The sequence below is a fragment of the Helianthus annuus genome, chromosome 9 (assembly GCF_002127325.2).
Source record: "Helianthus annuus cultivar XRQ/B chromosome 9, HanXRQr2.0-SUNRISE, whole genome shotgun sequence".
NCBI classification, from domain to species: domain Eukaryota; kingdom Viridiplantae; phylum Streptophyta; class Magnoliopsida; order Asterales; family Asteraceae; genus Helianthus; species Helianthus annuus.
Genome location: NC_035441.2, coordinates 8,806,373 through 8,827,319, shown reverse-complemented (window position 1 = coordinate 8,827,319; position 20,947 = coordinate 8,806,373). Strand labels below are relative to the sequence as shown.

The following is a 20,947-nucleotide window of genomic DNA, read 5'->3' as shown; positions in this document are numbered from 1 at the left end:
ATTACACATTGTCCTCAATGTGTCCAAAAATAATGTTTTTGGTTGATTAGAATGTGTAAAAGTGGGTTTAAAAGCAAAGTTTTGTGTTACTGGCATCCTGGACACGGCCCCGTGTTGACCGGGCACGGCCCCGTGGTCAAGTGCCAGTAACAAAAATTAGAGAATTGAAACAGAAGCCTGGACACGGGGGCGTGTCCGCTGAACACGGCCCGTGTCCAGTTACCTGAACTGGGTGTTTTTCTGCAGGGGGCTCAGCACGGGGCCGTGTTGGTTGGGCACGGCCCGTGTTGAGCCTTCTGTGATGGAGATTTTTGTCGGGTTGCTCTGTTCTTCGTGCATGGTTCCATTTTTCTCGTTCCCTTTTTCATCCATTACCACCATGAGTGTGTTTTTCTGCAAAAATTAAAAGATTAAACTAAACTAAAGATAGTTCCGCGGAATGCCTCCGTGGTGCGCCACGTTTATAAGGGTCCTTGGCTAGACCCGATTCGAGGTTATATATCTTCTGAGTGGAATGCCTGGCTTCCCATGTTACACCGTCGGAGAGCGGCATCCAAGCTTGAATCAATAACCTTCATATAATTGACTGGGTCGTCGTCCTCTATTCTCTTCCCAACTCCGAACTTCACCTCATCATCCCCGTATCTCAAGGTGAGTGTCCCGTCATTCATATCTACTACTGCTTGTGCTGTGGCAAGAAAGGGTCTCCCTAGTATAAGGGGGACCTCGGTGTCTTCCTCCATATCGAGTATGACAAAGTCAGCTGGATAAACGAATCTGCTTACCCTTACCAAGACATTCTCGACGACACCTTGTGGGAATTTGACGGATCGATCAGCGAGTTGTATGCTCATTTTTGTAGGGCTCGTGGTTCCCAAGCCAAGCCTCTTGAACATTGATGAGGGCATAAGGTTAATACTAGCCCCTAGGTCGGCCAAGGCATTGCGAACGGGCGATTCCCCTATTGAGCACGGAAATCGTGAAACTTCCGGGATCGATTTTCTTTTGGGGAAGTTTATTGAGTACGAGGGCAGAGCATTCTTCGCCTAAATTAACTAATTGCAAATTTTCAATTTTCTTCTTATGCGTAAGGAAGTCCCTCATAAATTTAGAGTATTTGGGCATTTGGGTTAGGACTTCGATAAAAGGAATATTGACATGCAATTGTTTTAACAGACTTTCGAATTTTGCGAATTGCTCATTTGTCTTTTGACGAATTAACCTACCGGGGTACGGAACTCGAGGAGCCTTGGTAAGCTCTGGTGATGGAGGAGGGTTCTTCTCCTGCAGAGGTGTTGGCACTGTTTCTTCCGTAGGTGGTTGTACTTCTGCAGGCCCTACGGTGCGGTTTCGTAGTGTGATGAGGTGAACTTGCGCCTTTGGGTTTGTTTCGGTATTGCTAGGTAATGCGCCTTGCGGTCTCTCGGAAAAGTTTTGAGCTATTTGATTTATTTGTTTTTCTATGTTTTGAATGCTAGCTTGTTGATTCCTAAAATTAGATTCTAATTGTAGAAATCTTTCCGAGTTTTTCTTATCAGTGTCAGAGACGAGGCGAGATATAGTATCTTCGAGCCTTTCTCGTCCACCTTGTTGTTGAGTGAAATTTTGTGACTCATTTCTTGATTGCTGAAAGTTTGTTCGTTGGGTTTGTTGGTTACTACTATTGCCGGGTTCCCTCCAACCAAGGTTTGGGTGGTTTCGCCATCCTTGGTTGTAAGTTCCCGTTGGGGGACCCGACGGCCTAGGTCTATTATCAATGTAGTTTACCATTTCTTGTTGATCGTCCGTTTCTTTCATGCAACTCCAATTTTCATGTGACCCACCACACCCTTCACAAGCCATAACCGAGACTGTTTTTGTCATTTCTAATTTTTTTATTTTTGAAGAAAGGGCCTCGATTTGGGCTTGTAAAGAAGTGCTTTCGTCGACCTTATGGGCGCCCGGGGCGATAGACTTATTTCCCCGGGGGGTGTGCCATTGAAAATTGGTTTGAGCAATTTCCTCAATCTGATTATATATTTCATGTGGGCGTCGGTTACCTAAAAGTCCCCCGGAGCTAGAATCAAGTATCTGCCTAGTGTGTGGCAACAATCCATTGTAGAAAGTGGATACTTGTTGCCATATTGCGAGGCCGTGATGGGGACACTTGCGTAATAGCTCCTTGAACCTTTCCCAAGTTTCATATAAGGATTCCCCGTCCTCTTGTGAGTATGTATTAATTTCAGCCATTAATTTAGCAGTTTTAGCAGGAGGGAAATACTTATATAGAAAATTTTGGGCTAGTTCATCCCAGGTGTTTACCGATCCAGCTGGGAGGGCGTTGAGCCAAGCTTTCGCTCGGTCTTTTAGTGAGAATGGAAACATACGGAGGCGGATGGCGTCGTTTGATGCTCCATTGATCCGAAAGGTATCACATATTTCCAAGAAATTAGTTATATGTAGATGGGGATCCTCGTCCGCAAGCCCGTGGAAGGTTGCGGAGTTTTGGAGCATTTGTATCAAATGCGGTCGAAGTTCGAAGTTATTGGCTTCGACATTCGGAGCATTGATAGCGGCGCCTAGATTACCTACGGTGGGCCGTAGATAATCCATAAGGGTACGTTGGTCCGCCATTGGAGGTGGATCACCCGAAACCTTCTCTTGGTTTTTGGCTTTTAACCTTTTTCTGAGAAAGCGTTCGGGTTCTTCTAGCGGTTCTTTTATGTCTTTATTGGAACTGGAGCTCATACACTACGTGAAGTTGGCGTCGGGTTCCAAGTCCTGCAATAAAAACAGAAAAGTATGATGGTCAGAAGGTTCACCACGGCCCCGTGTTGAGCGAACACGGCCCCGTGGTCGGAATTACAATGATTGTTTTCCAGATCCCAGTTACTGGAAGTTGGACACGGCCCCGTGTTACACCGGCACGGCCCCGTGGTCAGCCTTCTGTAACTTGAAAAACAAAAACTGCCAGTAACGACGCTGAGCACGGCCCGTGTCCGACCAGGCACGGCCCCGTGCTGAGCTCTGCAGAAGCTGAAAAACTAAGAAAAAATCCTAAAAAAATTAAAGGAAAATAAAAATATGATTAGGCCGTTGATTCCTAACTTTCTTAAAATCCTTGTGTCCCCGGCAGCGGCGCCAAAAACTTGATGCGTGTGTAGTGTAATATTATTTTGATGAGTATTTAAGCCTCTTTTTACACTTTTAGCCAAGTTTTAAATTTATAAAACACGATATTTACTAACACTAAACACACATATGGGCAAGTGCACCCATCGTGGACATAGTATAGTGTTGGTAAGATACCGAGGTCGTCCAAGGACACAAGAGCTTTTAGTACCAGTTTATCCTCAACATCTAATCAAATCAAAAGGTTAGAAAAATGTTTTAAACTAAGAAAAATAAAAACTAACTAAATGCTGAAAATAAAAATAAAATAAAAACAGATAGACAAGATGAATCACTTGGATCCGACACGTGTATTAGTATAACCTTTGATTATTTTCGCACTTTTGCACTTGTTTAAGAGATTATCTTAGTTATTGTAGTAGGCCCCTCTTTTGAAGGCGACGTTACCCTCAACCCAGTAGTTTGAGTCAGCAAGGATACAATCCTAAAGGGTCGGATTATTGAAAGATAATGAATTAAGTTATTAATGCAAATTGTGGTAGGCCCCGCTTTTGGCGGTGACGTTACCCTCGGCTAAGTAGTCTGAGTCAGCAGGGATACAGTCCTAAATAGCCGGGTTATAGTATTAATAGTAGTTAACTTATGAGGGGGTCAAAGAGTTTGGATCCCCGCCATCCAATACCTATGGGCATTGAAGGAGATCCTACTAAAATTGACCCAGGTCCCAAGCAGGACCTCTAAACGCTGAACAAGGGCAAGACCCTTACCAAACCGTTCCCTTAACCCCCGACCAGGTAGCCAACATACCTCCATATAGACCGTGGAGATATGAATGGTGAAAATCTTTTATTTTATATAGACAGTAAAATAATGCCAAGACACCACGGACAAACGATAAGGAAAGATCACCTTCAACATAAGTAACTAGTTATTAAAGTCATTAATACAAAACCAAATAAAAAGTGCAAAAGATTAAAAATAAAAAGTATTATACTAAACACTTGTCTTCACCAAGTGATGTAAGAGACTTAGGCAAACATGGCCTTGATTGTCAAGAACTCTTACTATCAATCTTGGATCCCGAGACGACTCACACACTCTACGATGGACAATGGATGATGGTGGTGGATGATGGTGTTATGGTGGTGGTGGGTGGTGGATGAAGTGTGAGAGAGGTGGTGTGCCAAGGGATGAGAGAGAATGAAACCAAGCTCCTCTATTTATAAACTGAAAAGAAGGCTGGACACGGCCCCGTGCCCGTCTGACATTCTCTCTCTTCATTAATTGTAATTCGCAATTACAATTAATGCGCCTGCTGTACTTTCACCACGCCCCCGTGCCCGCTGGACACGGCCCCGTGGTGGGCAATGGAAGCTTCTTCTGGTTTGTCTTTTCTGCTGCTTCCTGGGCACGCCCCCGTGTTCGCTGGACACGGGGCGTGTTCAGACTCTGTTTCTTCTCCTTTGCCTTGGGAGATGCCGTTGAGGGTCTGGGCAGTCTACTTTCGTTCCTTTTCTTGTATTTATGGTAGAATTAGTTGTCTTTTTGCTTCTTTTGTGATTTTGAGCTCATTTCATCCTGAAAATACAAAAGGAAGACAAAAACACTCTTTTTCCAACATTAGTACTTAAAAAGGGTTAGTTTTATGCCTTAATTGATGTGATTTATATGTTGCATTTTACACACATCAGTAAACATCCAAACATTACCACCCACATACCACTAACATGACAAAAAGGAGCAAAAATTCTAACTTTAAGACCCTACACAAACCCTAACACCAAGACAAGACTGACCCGACACTAAAACAAAGCAATAAAGCTACCTACTAGTGAGAAATTACAGAAAACATACCTTGGAATCGGATTGGACAAGAAAAATGAAGTCTTGAACTCTTTGCACACGAATTTGCCCAAAAACGTGAAAATGGGGTGCGAAATCGGGTGAAATAGATGGCTAAGATTGTGGGGAACGTGATTGTGGTGATTTAGGAAGAAGAATGGAGTGATTTGGTGAAGAAACGAGTGAGTTATGGTGTTTTATGTGAAATTCGCGTTTTAGGGTTTTGAAAAGGGAAAAAGGAAGAATGCAGCGAACAGGATCAATTTGAAACGATTTTAAAAGGTTCATATAGGCCTCGCGTGACGCGGTGGGGGTCCCTGGGGGCCTCGCGTTACGCGGCGGGTCGGAAAACAATTTAAATTGAACCTTTACCCCTCGCGTGACGCGAAGGGGCTAGACGTCGCGCGAGGGTCCATTTTTGGCAGAATGTTGCGTCTATTTTCCACTTCCATGCCTTAGAAATTTTTCCACAATTTTCCCAACCCATCCAAAACCCTCAAAAATGTTTCTAAGTGTCTAAAACACTTACCTGGGACCTCTTTTCTCGTGCCTTCTCCGTTCCGTAGCGATGATGAAACCTGCAAAATTCTCAACAACACAAAACACAAACCGAAAAACTACGGAAAAACGCGTTTAAACACTTAAAAGACTCAAACGAAGACTCTTATACAAACGATACAAAACGTACACTTGGGTGTTCACCCAAAACACTAATTGGCGGCTTTAGGTGGGATTTCGAGAGGGGTTACCTCCCTATCATCCTTGTTTATCGCTCCTCCAAGGTAGTGCTTCAAACGATGGCCGTTCACCTTCCAACTACGGCCATCCTTTTCATCCATGATTTCCACCGCTCCATACGGAAACACGTAATGAACCATAAAAGGTCCCGACCACTTCGACTTCAACTTACCCGCAAAAAGCTTCAACCGTGAGTTGTACAGAAGTACTTTATCACCCTTGCTAAATTCTTTCACTTTCCTCAACCTCTTATCATGCAACAACTTCGTTTTCTCCTTTATTCCCAACGATCGAGCATATGCCGTATCTCTAAGCTCCTCAAGCTCATGAATTTGGAAGAAATGCTTCCTAGCGGCTTCGGTCATATCTAAGTTAACGGTTTTCAAAGCCCAAAGCGCCCTATGCTCTAACTCGACGGGGAGATGACAAGCTTTCCCGTAAACGATCATGAAAGGTGTAGTTCCTAACAGGGTCTTGTAGGCGGTTCTAAACGCCCACAAAGCATCGTCTAGCTTGTCGGTCCAATCTTTTCTATTCTTACCAACGGTTTTCTCTAGGATTCGTTTAATACCGCGATTCGCATTCTCCACTTGTCCACTCGTTTGTGGATGATATGCGGTAGATAAACGATGAGTGACACCGTAGCGTGCAAGCAACTTTTCCATCAATGCATTGCAAAAGTGAGTGCCACGGTCACTAATTAAGGCTTTAGGAGACCGAATCGTGAAAAGAGCTTTTTAAGGAAAGTCAAAACAACTCGGGCTTCGTTTGTGGGAAGAGCTTGAGCCTCAACCCATTTGGAAACGTAATCGATGGCCACAAGTATGTAACGGTTTCCTTTGGAGTTTGGGAAGGGTCCCATGAAATCGATGCCCCAAACATCAAAAACCTCTACTACTTGTATTGGATTTTGAGGCATCTCATCTTTGGCGGAAATGTTGCCGGTTCGTTGACATGCATCACACATCTTCACGAACTCCTCGGCATCTCGAAGAACGGTAGGCCAATAGAAACCACAATCAAATACCTTTTGGGCGGTGGCGTGGGCACCATGATGCCCTCCCGTAAGGCCTTCATGCACATGCTTGATAATGTTCCAACCCTCCTCTCTCGACACACAACATCTAAGGACTCTATCTCCTCCTATCCTAAAAAGAAACGGATCATCCCAAACATATTTCCTCGCCTCACTAAACAATCTCTTCCTTTGTTGATGCGACATCCCTTTCACAACATTGCCACTAGAGAGATAATTTGCTAAATCGCAAAACCATGGCAATCCCTCTTTTTCGGCCTCAATAAACTCTATAGACTCGTGAGGGAACATATCTCCAATCTCCTCCTCACGAATCTCTTCCCTCTTGGGATCCTCTAGCCTCGATAAGTGATCGGCCGCTACATTTTCGGCCCCTTTCTTGTCCCTAATCTCAATATCAAACTCACTAAGCAAAAGAATCCACCGAATGAGTCGGGGTTTAGCGTCTTTCTTTTGAAAGAGAAAACGCAACGCGGAATGATCGGTGAAAACTATGGTCTTGGACAAAACGAGGTATGAGCGGAATTTATCAAACGCGAAAACTACGGCTAAAAGCTCTTTCTCCGTGGTAGTATAGTTTTCTTGAGCATCATTGAGTGTTTTGCTTGCATAGTAGATGGGGTGGAAGTGCTTATCCTTTCTTTGTCCTAAAACTGCTCCAACGGCATAGTCACTCGCATCGCACATGAGCTCAAAGGGCAAGCTCCAGTCGGGCGAGATAAGAATAGGTGCACTAACCAACTGTTCCTTCAAAAAGTTGAAGGCCTTAAGACACTCCTCGTCAAAGACGAATGGAACATCTTTCTCTAGCAAGCGGGTCATGGGGCGGGTGATTTTCGAAAAATCCCTAATGAAGCGTCTATAGAAGCCCGCGTGCCCTAGAAAACTCCTAATCGACTTAACACTCGTGGGTGGAGGCAACCTACTAATGGTATCTATTTTCGCACGATCTACCTCTATACCCTCTCTTGAAATCTTATGCCCTAATACTATACCTTCCGTCACCATGAAGTGACATTTCTCCCAGTTTAGCATAAGCTTCGTCTCTACACATCGCTTCAACATTTTCTCCAAATTCTTTAAACACACCTCAAAAGAATCACCATAAACCGAAAAATCATCCATGAAAACCTCCATGGAAGTCTCTAACATATCCTGGAATATGGCGACCATACAACGCTGAAAGGTAGCCGGAGCGTTACATAACCCGAATGGCATGCGTCGGTACGCATAGGTGCCGTAAGGGCATGTGAAAGTGGTTTTATCCTGATCCTCCGGTGCAATGGGGATCTGGAAGTAACCGAAAAAGCCGTCTAAGAAACAATAGAATTGTTGACCGGCTAAACGCTCCAACATTTGATCTATGAAAGGCAGTGGGAAGTGGTCTTTACGGGTGGCATCATTCAACTTTCGGTAGTTGATGCACACGCGCCAACCCGTGACCGTGCGTGAAGGGATAAGCTCGTTCTTTTCGTTCATGACAACGGTCATCCCCCCCTTCTTGGGGACAACCTGTGTGGGACTAACCCAAGGTGAATCGGAAATGGGATATATCATCCCGGCATCTAGGAGTTTAAGAACCTCTTTTTTCACTACATCTTGCATGTTGGGGTTAAGCCTCCTTTGGGGTTGCACCACCGGTTTATAATCATCCTCCATGAGTATCCGGTGGGTGCAATAGGAAGGACTTATGCCCTTAATGTCGGACAATCTCCATGCAATGGCCTCTTTGTTGGCCTTCAACACTTCTAACAACCTCACTTTCTCACTCTCCCCTAATTTGGATGAAATAATAACGGGTAATTCGGAATCCTCCCCTAAGAAAGCATACTCTAAATGAGATGGAAGTACTTTAAGCTCTAGGGGTGGGGGTTGAGTGGTGTCATCACTAACCGCTAACACATCGGGGATTAAAGGAATCCCCTCCTCTTCGACTTCACCTACACTCTCTAACTCCTCTTCTTCCTTCTCTCCTACCACTAGGTCTGCTCCACTAATGTACTCTAAGCAATGGTCGACACACGAGATAAACGAGTTCAAAAAGTAGACGGAATGGCAAGGGCCACTATAGTCATCCGAACCACTCGGGTGGTTCATGGAACGGTCTATCTCAAAGGTAACTCTCTCCTCACCGACCCTAAGGGTGATCTTACCATCGTAGACATCTATGAGAGCTTTGGCGGTACGTAAGAAAGGACGACCTAAGATAATGGGCACTCTCTCATCCGCTTCCATATCTAGAATTACGAAATCGGCGGGAAACACGAATTTGTCTACCTTAACTAACAAGTTCTCAACTATACCCCTAGGGTACTTAACGGACCGATCGGCTAAAGACAATGTCATTCGGGTAGGTGCAAGCTCTCCTAGGTCTAGTTTCTCATAAAGAGAAAAGGGCATCAAGTTGATACTAGCTCCTAAGTCGGCTAAGGCACGAGTGTTGGTATTACTACCGAATAGACAAGGGATGGTGAAAATACCCGGATCGGTAAGCTTCTCGGGAAGCTTATTTAGCACGACGGCGGAACATCCCCATTCAACGGGACGTTGGACAACTCTCCTAATTTTTCTTTATTCCTAAGGAGATCCTTCAAAAACTTAGCGTATTTGGGCATTGATTGGAGTGCCTCAATAAAGGGGAGGTTAATCTTCAATTGCTTGAAGATCTCCAAAAACTGCCTGTATTCCCTAGAGTATTTTTGGTTCCTAAGGCGGGAGGGAAACGGGACATACGCATGGTTCACTAAGGGTGAAGGTCTCACATCTATCGGTGTTTTTTCAACTTTCTTCTCACCTTGAGACTCACCGGGCTGTGCGGTACTTGCTGGGCTTAGCCTATTTTGCACTTTGCCGGGAGCCTCCATTTCAATCTCCTCATCTATCACATCTCCTTCCTCATCAACTACTCTCTCCTCGACTCTAGGGTTTCCTACGGTCTTGCCACTACGAGTGGTAATGGCTTTAGCATGGGCATTGGGGTTGGGTTGGGTATTACCCGCAAATTGACCGGGTAACCTCTCTTCTAATTTTCTAGACATATCCCCTACGACTCATTGAAGGTCTTGGAATGAGGCTTGGTGGTTCTTAAGCATGAGGTCGTGTTCACTAAGGGTCTTTTGGGTAGTTTGGTCCCTAACAACTAGTTGACTCATCATGGACTCCATTCTCTCTAAACTACCCCCTAGATCATAACTTGAACTTTGACATGTTTGACCTTGGTTATTTGACCCCCCATCCTTGACCTGCCCATTGAACCCTTTGTTGAACTGCCCACCTGAACCCCCACCAAAGAGTGAATTTTGGCCCCTATTTGGGTTTTGAGCCATTTGAAAGCCATGGGGGTCCATTTGAGCGAAAAGTGTTATTATTATTAAAGTTATTATTATTATTATTACTACGCCAACCCGACCCAAAATTATTATTATTATTATTACCAAAACTGCTAGGTTGACCTCTACCGAACCCTCCTCCTACGTAGTCGACCTGCTCCTCACCAACAAGTAATGGACACGCATTTGTGTCGTGACCCCCTCGACAATACTCACATTTGTCTACCTTAGCCTTAATTTCTTTGAGTTCCCTAGACATGTTTTCCAAAACAGAGGCTAAACTAGGATCCATTGTGACATGGTTCACCCCTCGGGCGGGTGTACTAGTAGTGGTGTGGGAATTACCACTTTGATACCTCTGATCGGATCGTGCTTGGGATTGAGACTGAGCAAATGCCTCAAAACGCTCTCGACACTCAGCTACTGTAAGAATACCCATCATGTGCCCCCCCGCATTAGTGTCAAACCTCTCACGAGTCTCTTGGGTGAGACCGTTATAAAATTTCTCACACAAAGCCCAATCAGAAAGACCATGCTGGGAGCAACGAGCACAAAGGTTTTGGAAACGCTCCCAAGCAAGGTAGTAAGGCTCGTCGGGCTCCATGCGAAAAGAGTGGATTTAGTCCCTAAGACGTGCGGCTTTAGCGGGCGGGAAATACTTGTTCAAAAAGGCTTGACGAAGCAAAACCGTCGGGTGGGCGGTTCATTTACCCCCACTGGGGGAAACGTTGGGTCAGGCAGTGGGGCACCTCGTGGCGGGCCTAGTCAGGGGAAGCCGGGGGTAGTAATACCGGGCCTACTTCTAAGGGGGCTAGCAGTAGTGGTCCGAGATGTTTCAATTGTGGTGAAACAGGCCATCCTCAAGCTGAGTGCAAAAAGGCTGGTAAAAGACACTTATTTGCTGAGTCTGAGGATGATCAGTATGAAGAGTATGAGAATAACCCAGTCTACGATGAAGAAACTGAATATGAAGAGGAGGTTGTGACCGGTGATGTTGGGGTGAATTTGGTGGTTAGACGTTCTTGCTATACACCAAAGGCAGATGGGGATGACTGGCTGAAGCATAACATCTTCCACTCAACATGTACTATTTTGGGAAAGGTTTGCACGTTCGTCATCGATTCCGGGAGTTGTGACAATCTGATTTCTGAAGAGGCAGTCCAAAAGTTGGCCTTGAAGACAGAGAGTCACCCGAAACTGTACAAGCTTCAATGGCTGAAAAAGGGAGGTGAAGTGACGGTATCTAAAAGGGCACTTGTTTCAATTTCCATTGGGTCCACGTACAAGGATGATGTCGTGTGTGTTGTGGTCCCTATGGACGCGTGTCACTTATTGTTGGGCAGGCCTTGGGAGTACGAGCGTAATATAGAACATAACGGGTGGTCCAATACGTATAGTTTCCTGTTTGGTGGTGTGAAAATCACTCTTGTTCCTAGCAAGCCTAAGCAGTTAGCCATGAAACAGTCGGGTACTCTGTTGACCATTAGTCAGTTTCAAGATGAGTTGGAGGAAGCAGACAACGTTTTTATTTTGATTGGGAAGCCTGTGGCCGAGGAAGTCGACATTCCTGAATGTATGGTTCCGTTATTCGAGGAGTTCGTTGATATTTTCCCAGATGATTTACCTGCCGGGTTGCCACCCCTACGAGACATCCAACATCACATTGATTTGGAACCGGGGTCCCAGCTACCCAATAAGCCCCATTACAGAATGAGTCCAAAGGAGCATGAGGAATTACGTCGGCAGGTTGAAGATTTAATTTCTAAAGGGTATGTTCGGGAAAGAATGAGTCCTTGTGCTGTTCCTGATCTGTTGACTCCAAAGAAGGATGGGACATGGCGTATGTGTGTTGACAGTCGTGCAGTCAACAAGATCACTGTAAGGTACCGATTTCCGATTCCCCGACTTGATGATTTACTTGATCAAATTAGCGGTGCCACTATTTTCACGAAACTAGATTTGAAGAGTGTGTATTACCAGATCCGACTCAGGCCTAGGGATGAGTGGAAAACCGCCTTCAAGACTCGTGAGGGGTTGTATGAATGGTTAGTGATGCCTTTTGGCTTGTCCAATGCCCCTAGTACGTTTATGCGGGTCATGAACCAGTTGTTTAGGCCCTTTATTGGCAAGTTTGTGGTGGTTTATTTTGATGATGTTCTTATTTATAGCCCTAATTTTGATGAGCATGTGAAGCATGTACGACAGGTTTTGACCTTGCTCCGAAGGGATAACTTGTATGCAGCCAAAAAGAAGTGTGTCTTTATGGTCCCTAAGGTCCTGTTTTTGGGGTATGTTGTTTCTGGTGACGGAATACAGGTGGATGAATCCAAGGTAGTGGCTGTTAAGCAGTGGCCAACCCCCACTACAATAACTGAAGTACGTAGCTTCCATGGTCTTGCTTCATTTTATAGACGGTTCATTCGAAATTTCAGTTCCCTTATGGCACCAGTGACTGACTGCATGAAGGGAAAGACCTTTATATGGACTGAGGAGGCAGAATCAGCTTTTCAGTTAATCAAGGAAAAGCTTACATCAGCACCAATTCTTATTTTGCCAGATTTTTCTCGGGTTTTTGAGTTGCACACAGATGCCTCGCAGGGTGGTATTGGGGCAGTCCTAAGTCAAGGGGGGCGTCCAGTTTCTTATTTCAGTGAGACGTTGACTGGGCCAAAGTTACGTTATAGCACTTATGATCTTGAATTTTATGCAGTGGTCCAGGCTGTGAAACATTGGCGTCACTATTTGTTTCACAAGGAGTTTGTTTTATTTACAGACCATGATTCGCTGAGGCATATCCGCAGTCAAGATAAAGTGTCACATAAGCATGCCCGGTGGATGGCTTTCTTGGAAAAGTTTACCTTTGTTGTGAAGCATAAGTCTGGAATTTCGAATCGTGTGGCAGATGCCTTGAGCAGGAGGAGTAGCCTGCTTGTTTCTATGAGAGTTGTTGTACCCGGGCTAGACAATCTCATGGAACAGCTCACAGCAGATCCATATTTTTCTGTCATTTTGCAGGATGTGCAGTTTGGGAAGAGGGCAGATTTTCTTGTGCATGATGGCTTTCTTTTTAAGGAAAATCAATTGTGTATTCCCAATTCCAGCCTCCGACTTCAAATAATTAAAGAACTGCATGGAGAAGGGCACGTGGGAAGAGACCGTACTTTACGACTGGTGCAGTCTTCTTATTTTTGGGCTACTATGCGGAGGGATGTTGACCGGTTTGTTAGACGTTGCAGGATCTGTCAAGTTTCAAAAGGCACAGCTACCAATGCAGGGCTTTATATGCCTCTACCCATTCCTCAGCAACCTTGGGTAGATATTAGCATGGATTTTGTGTTGGGGTTACCCCGTACTCAGCGTGGTAATGATTCGATCTTCGTCGTGGTGGACCGGTTTTCTAAAATGGTGCACTTTATTCCTTGCAAGAAGACAACGGATGCAGTTAATGTGGCTCAGTTGTTCTTTCGAGATATCTATCGTTTGCATGGTTTGCCATCTTCTATAGTTTCTGATCGGGATACTCGTTTCTTGAGTCACTTTTGGCGCAGTTTATGGAAAATGGTGAACACTCAGCTCAATTTTAGCAGTGCTTCCCACCCCCAAACTGATGGGCAGACAGAGGTTGTTAATCGATCACTTGGTAATCTTTTGCGGTGTCTTGTGGGTGATCATGTGAAGTCGTGGGATCAAAAGCTTTGTCAGGCTGAGTTTGCTCATAATCATGCTGTTAATAGAAGTACTGGGTTTAGTCCGTTTGAGGTGGTCTATTCTGCTAAGCCGCGGGGTCCTCTTGATTTGATGTCACTTCCTTCACCAGGTTCTGTTCCCAAGAAGGTGCAAGATTTTGTGGTTGGGTTACATGATGTTCATGAAGCTGTGCAGGATAACTTGGCCAACGCTAATTCAAAGTACAAGCAAGCTGCAGATCAAAAGCGTAGGCAAGTTGATTTTGAAGAGGGTGATTTTGTTTGGGCCATTTTGACTAAGGATCGCTTCTCAGTGGGGGAGTATAATAAGTTGTCAGCCAAGAAGATTGGGCCAGTAGAGATTGTGCAGAAGATAAATTCTAATGCCTATCGTCTGAAGTTACCAAGCCATATTCGTTGCTCTGATGTTTTCAATGTCAAACATTTGCTGCCTTTTCATGGGGATTCGTCTGATGATGAGGTTGCTGCGGATTCGAGGTCGAATTTTGTCTACCCAGGAGGGAATGATGCGGGCCCAAGCGTGGAAGAGCGGGCCATCCTGTATTTGGAGGCCCAAGATCGTGTCACAAAAGGGGCTTCACTGAAATGGCTCTAACTTGAGCTACGGGGGTCCGTTTTGGGCGTGTGACCAGTCGAAATGAACGGGAGAACGAGCTCTATCTTGCTGCAAACAGCCCACGGCGGTTTGGGTCATCGTCTGGGCCGAAAAACGCTTATTTCTATTAGTTTTTCCATTTTTATGTTTTTTCAAGTATTTTGGGCATTTTGTTTTTGGGCTTGTGTTTGGCCCGTTGTCTTTTTTAGGCCCGTTTCGAATTTCTGTCTCTATTTATGTATTGCCCTAGTCATTTGATCAATCAGAATTGAATTTTGAGAAAACAGTTTTTTTTCACTTCAAATTCTGAGCCCTTTGGGTTGAATTTTAGGGTTGGGGAAGAACGACACGGCTATTCACAGAATCAACGTGTTTGATCTTCATTATCATACTACTCACTACATCACATGATGAATAAAGTTCACTCCGTGGGCTACCAACACATGCTCATCTCTTGTTGTGATGATGATTGTACTTCCTGACTTAAACCAAGTATGCTCACCTGCTAACGCCTCAAGCTGCTCGGTATCATCCACATCATCTAAAACAACAAGTAGCTTTTTACTACCCATCAATTTTTTCATCATGTTTACCCCTTCATAAACGCCTGTTACACCAAGGCTTTGATCATTTAACACATCTTTTAGGATCTGCTCTTGCAATACCTTCATACCAGAGCCCTTTGAAACTTCTCTGACATTCTCAACAAAGCTTTTACCTTCAAATGAATCAGATATATGATCAAAAACAGCTCTGGCCAAAGTCGTCTTTCCGCCACCTCCAATCCCCAGGGTCCCTATCATGTGAACATTAACAGAAGTATCTTTTAAATTTGAAATTACATCCTTTACACTGGTCTCCATGCCTATTAATTTTCCATCATTGCTCGAATTTGAATTCACGAAACGCAACTCTAGTGAAATGTCTTGAACAATTTGTTGGATAAACTTGGCTTCATGCCTGTGTGTTAAAGAAGATTATATTAGATTACTCAAAACCCCCCATGAACAATCAATTTCAAATTTATAACATATAATCATATATAACGGAACAAGGAGGGATTACCCATCACAGGTCGTCTTCAACTCTCTCCCAGCCAAATCGGCTGCTTCTTTCATAGCATCTCTCCATATTTCAGCAGCCTCATCCTTTTCATGTTTGGCAAAAGCTTCTTTGATTGCCCCACTTTGGTGGCGGACTTCGGTGGGTTCCACATTAAAGAAAACAGAGTAAGCAGTCCGCCCGGTTGTTTTGTGGTACTCCATGATCTTGACGAGCTCGTCTAAGCACCACGATGAAGACGCATAGTTCTTGGAGAAAACAATGATGTATATTCTTGAGTCTTCTATGGATCTGATGAGCTGATCATTGATCCTTTTCCCTTTCTTGATTTTTTCATCGTCTTTGTAAGTGGTAATGCCTCTACGGTCAAGAGTCTTCAGTCAGGTTGTCTTCAGCACTTTCTTCACAGGGACTTAAACTTTTCTTCCCTTTGCTTAGGCTTCTTCAGTAACATCTTCCTAAGCTTTTCATTCTCTTCGACTGCACGCTTTTCCTCTTCAACCATCCTCTGCACAACATTATGTCTTAACATCTTGTCTTTTTCTTCACGTGCTTTCCTTTCTTTCTCAGCTTTCAGAGCTTATTCTTTCTCAATCTTCCTCCACTTAGACGACCATGAATTTTCAGAATTAATTCCTTTCTGAAAGAAAATTGTTGCAACTTTCTGAAACTGTAATGCCTGGTCTTTATCTTCAGCTAACCGATCTTGTTTACGAACAAACACTCTATATCCTTCGCTGAGCAGTTAACTATCCACAGAGGATCATACAAGTGAATGTATCTGATTTCATTCTCCACCTTGTATGCAATCACAACTTCAGTCGAAATGCAACTGTACACCCAACACAAAAACCCTTTGTGAAAATCCTGTTCCATCTTCGGCAACGGGATATTCTTTATCACTCTAGGCTTCTTTATCTGCAAGATCGTCTCTTCAATACCAGTAACTGGATCTATCCTCTTCACTTTCTTCGGATAGTGCGGCTTCCAGTGTTTGAAATCTTTAAACGCTTCGAACTTCATCAAACCCCAAGTCGGCATATCACGTTCTCTGACAGGATATGACAAGGTTCTGACTTTAGGAAGCTCTTCAACGTCCCACCATGGCAAAGACATAATATCTTGAATATACTCAAAGTATTGCACGCCAAATTCTCTTCGGATAGCATATGCTTTCACCTGCGGCAGATATCCCCAACTGATTATGTCGCCAAGAGAAACTTCTCTGTCTCTTTTATAAAACTTCAACGGTCTCTTGAATTTTCTTTCAGTATCTTTTCTAAACCATTTCTTTCTTTCTTCACGACGTTCATCTTTCGACGTTCCATCAAAATTTTTATTCTTTAAACATTATTCAACTCTCCTTCTTAACTCATCTATGTTTGCTTGACTGAAGAATTCAACAAGTGTAGGAAAGTTAGTTGGATCAACATGAGCACTTTCAGATTGATCCTCATCACTCCAATCTTCAACTTCAACCCTGTCGTAATTATCAGCTTCTTCAACGTACTTGTACTGATAATCGGGCTGCTGATTGATATCAAACTGATTCAGTTCTTCTTCAAAATCAAACTTGAAGTTAATATCTTCAATATGCGCCATTTTGATGATTTCATCTAGAGTATAAGTATGCCTGATTTCACCTTCTTCTATATCAGGTTCAAGGCGAAGAATCAATTTCTCACTTTCATCAACACTCTTATCATCAACATGCTCCCCCTCACTTTCAGAATTCTCTGGTTCTTCATTAGCATCGTCATGAAGATAATCATCAACATTCTCTTTAGTAGATGCTTCAGTAACTTTGATACCTGAAGTACCTTGATCGTCGTCATCATTCCCGTCATCATCATCATGACTACTCGTATAAAACACATTGTCTGCATCATCTATCAAAGCATCATCACCATCCTCGTCATCACCTTCCTCATCATCATCTACATCATCTTCAACATCAACATCAAATATACCAGACACTGAAGATATTGGTAAGACAGATGATATTGGATCTTCTATTGGCTCTGACACAACAATTGCCTTTTCAGTAACATCAACAACTTTTTCACCTTCAACCCCTTTGCCTCTATCTTTCATCTGAGCTTCCATTTCAGCTCTACGTCATGCGCTGACTTCCTCAAGCTTTATCTCCTTGAATCTTTGTTCAACTAATTTGCCAATCAAATCTTCAATCACTTTTCTCAACATATAATCTTCATGTTCTCTTCTCGCATTGTTGGCCTCCAATTCTTTGTTTTTCAATTCAAAGTACTTGTTTTGTTCATCTCTGCTAGCCTTTTCTTCTTCCAACTCTGCAATTCGAACTTTCATAATATCAATCTCAGTTTGATCAGCTTCAACTCTTTTCAACAGTGAGGAATGTTCAGGTTCAACTGTCTTTACACGCTTTTCTAACTTCTTTTCACAATCTACCAATTTTTTATTCTCAACTAACACTTCTTCCACTTTCCATTGCAGCTTCTTCACAAGCTCATCGTTCATAAAACTAAAATCTCCAACCTCTTGAAGATTTATATTCTCTGGAATGTGTGGAAAATATTTAAAGGTAGACGATCTAGGAGTTGTTTGAATTAGGGGTTGTGTGGATGGTGGTGTTTGTAAGATGTGTGGTGGTGATGGTGGATGTTGTGGTGATTGTAGTGGTGGTGATTGTGGTTGATGTGGTGATTGATGTGGTGGTGATTGATGTTGTGGTTCTTGGACATGTTTAGGTTTCAGCTTGATTTTCAACTTTCTCACTACTTGAGATTGAACACGTTTTCTCGTCGTAGATTTCTTCCTACCACCAGAAGATGGTGGTGTTTGAACATCTTGAACCTGTTCTGGAGATGGAACATACACATCATCATCATCTCCACTCCTCTTTCTCTTCTTCTGTTTTTCTTTTTCAGACATTACTTTCTTCCAACGTTCAGTTTCATCAACTTCTGAATCAGAAGAGCTTTGAAAAAATTGATTTTAGATAGTTTGCACTGTTCAGTGGACCATTATAACCCATCCTCAACATACATCCCTTCACCATTCTCTCTGGAAACTTCGTCGGTGAATTTTCATCATCTGGAAAGTTTAACACCTCACGAACAAGTTGCTCTGTAATAATAATCTCTTTATCTTTAACATCCAAGCTCACTATCGAAGTAATCACTTTGTTTTCGTCGTCATACTTTGCATTCTTCCAGAAACGCTCAATGTGAGATCTGAAAACATTATGTTGATTCGTCAATGCCTTCTGGATTGGTAACCTCTCCATAAATTCCAGAATATCTTTGAATGCATCCATCTTTGGTAACTTTTTATCGTATACACAACAGATGTTATGTAACGGATCAAACTGCACATCCGTAGCCTGAAAAATACACACAATAACCAAGTTAAACACATTTGACAATTTTCAAAAACAACAACACTTCACACGAAATGACTTTCAAACGATATGAGTTTCAAACGAAATGGTTGTTTTAAACGAAATAAGTTCCAATCGAAATGGCCATTTCGCATGAAATACAAACATTAATCAGCAATCCATTTCGTACGAAATGAACCGTCATTTCGTTTGAAATCAACTTTGTGAGCAGTGAAATTACAGGTTTCAAATCTTGATTTTATGATGAAATTCAACCCCAAGATATGTTCTATGACAGATTCTGAGTACATGAGTATGTTTATTGTTCATTTTGATCCACAAAATCGTCCTAGATCTAAGTTCTATTCATTTGGGTTCATACGAAAACTAGTTATCTGATTTAAATTGGAACCCTAGATCTAATCTACACCACATTTCGAACACAATAAAGTGTTTTTCATTCAATGTAGTCCACAAACAAACCCTAGATCTAAACTTCAAACGACTGTTCATTGCCGTTCATACGAAACCGACAGAATTGGTTTAAATCAAACATCATACTCACCTTTCCCATGATCTAAGTTGTGTAAACCAACTTAAACACGGATTACGAACAACAAACATGCAAGAATCTGGCTTGAAAACAATGAAATTAGTGTTTCGCGTGAAATCGCTTTTGACAGAGTGTTGACACGAAATGAAAAAACAGATGCCTTCAAGCGAATTGAAACCCCTATTTATAGAGATGTCCATTTCGTGCGAAATGGACCTCAGAGACAATGTGGCAGTTACAAGCGAAATGAGCTTTACAGCGAAATGGCCATTTCGTACGAAATGGTCATTTCGTTTGAAATCTCAATTTTTCAAAATTTTCAATTTTTTAGCTTTTTTATTATTTTCAACTTTTTACCATCACACCCAGTTAACCAATAACCAAGTCCAAGTTAATGACCCTTGTCAACTGTTTAGCCTTCCAAGTCCAAGTTAATGACCTTGGCTGACCAATTTATGAACTTGCTGACTTTTTGAAACAGATTTAAGTTCAAACTAATGAACTTTGAACATTTCGAGCAATTACCAACACCTTTTCACAAACTTTTGCTTACCTAAACCTCATGATCCAACTTGTTTAGCACTTTGAGACTTTGATCATCAGATCCCCAACATCCGTTGTCGAAAATAAGATGAAAATCAAATATTTTTGGTTTTTACAACATTAAGCTAAACAAACAGGAAATGATTTGGAATGTAAGAAACTGGAAACTGTACACACAAAATTTTGGTGAGCGTGTTAGGGGATCATATCAGCTGCTGACAAGCTACAAGTACCGTTAAGCTTCGATTACATACTAAGCATTAAACAATTCACATTGATTGCCGATATACTGATCCACTTTAAATTTTCACACAAATTTCAATCTGTTCAGGATGCAAAGTTAGTGTTTTAAAGGCTTAACTTATACATGTGTACCACCTCATAATATACTCCCGTATCCAGACCACTATATTCAGTCTTACAGGTGAGTGCACACTAATGATATCTGTAATTGGGTTAAGTGCGAGACCATGAGAGCTCAGGCTACTACTTCCGCAAAATCAGAGAGATGATGGCTCGACTTTAAAGGTGGGTCCCCCTTGGGGATCTTCTTTACAACAACACATTATTTAGCATTTTTCAATGTTTCATCATTTTTTATGCTGAGGAGGGCTTTAAAAATAAAGCAATGCAAAGTATTATACGAGGACTAGGCTATTGCTCCCGCAAAATCAGAAGTCCGGGTATAATACCCCAGATATCAAGACGTACAAAGACCTAGTATGTCAGAAATAGAGCCTTTCAATCAGGATTTCACGGGTTACCTATATATCCGAGAGATGTTCCCCACGTAAAAGCAAGTAATGATTTAGGTTTATATCCCGAAAAAACTTACTAAATGTGTAAAAACCTGTCGGCATATCATCTGCAAGACTGCTTAACACATCAAAACTTTACATATCTCTAGCGTACTGCAACTATCTAGCTGATGTACTACCATTTCCCCTTTTTACACAAACTCTTTTTGACTTTTCCAATGTTTTTGGATTTTTGAAATTTTATCATGTTTTTGTATTTTCTAAAAACTTTCTCCCCCTAAAATTAAAAACATATTTTTGTGTTTTTGGTTT

The 20,947-nt window shown here is 42.6% G+C and overlaps 2 protein-coding genes and 1 non-coding gene across 3 annotated transcripts; 1 reads left to right on the top strand and 2 right to left on the bottom strand.

Annotated features, from left to right (window-relative positions):
- The first annotated feature begins 2,128 nt into the window (after nt 1–2,128).
- LOC118482491 lies at nt 2,129–2,235 on the top strand. Its single transcript, XR_004868525.1, has one exon. It is a non-coding gene; the product is annotated as a small nucleolar RNA R71 (small nucleolar RNA).
- A 3,428-nt stretch (nt 2,236–5,663) lies between these two features.
- On the bottom strand, nt 5,664–6,356 carry LOC110875231. Its single transcript, XM_022123428.1, has one exon. It carries the CDS (start codon nt 6,354–6,356, stop codon nt 5,664–5,666), a length of 693 nt encoding a protein of 230 aa, XP_021979120.1.
- Nucleotides 6,357–14,756: 8,400 nt separating this feature from the next.
- LOC110875232 (disease resistance protein RUN1-like) lies at nt 14,757–15,952 on the bottom strand. Its single transcript, XM_022123430.2, has 3 exons — nt 15,840–15,952; nt 15,424–15,780; nt 14,757–15,318 (listed from the first exon to the last, which is right to left on the bottom strand). The coding sequence occupies exons 1-3, from the start codon at nt 15,950–15,952 to the stop codon at nt 14,757–14,759; spliced, it is 1,032 nt and encodes a 343-aa protein (XP_021979122.2).
- Between the last annotated feature and the right edge of the window lie 4,995 nt (nt 15,953–20,947).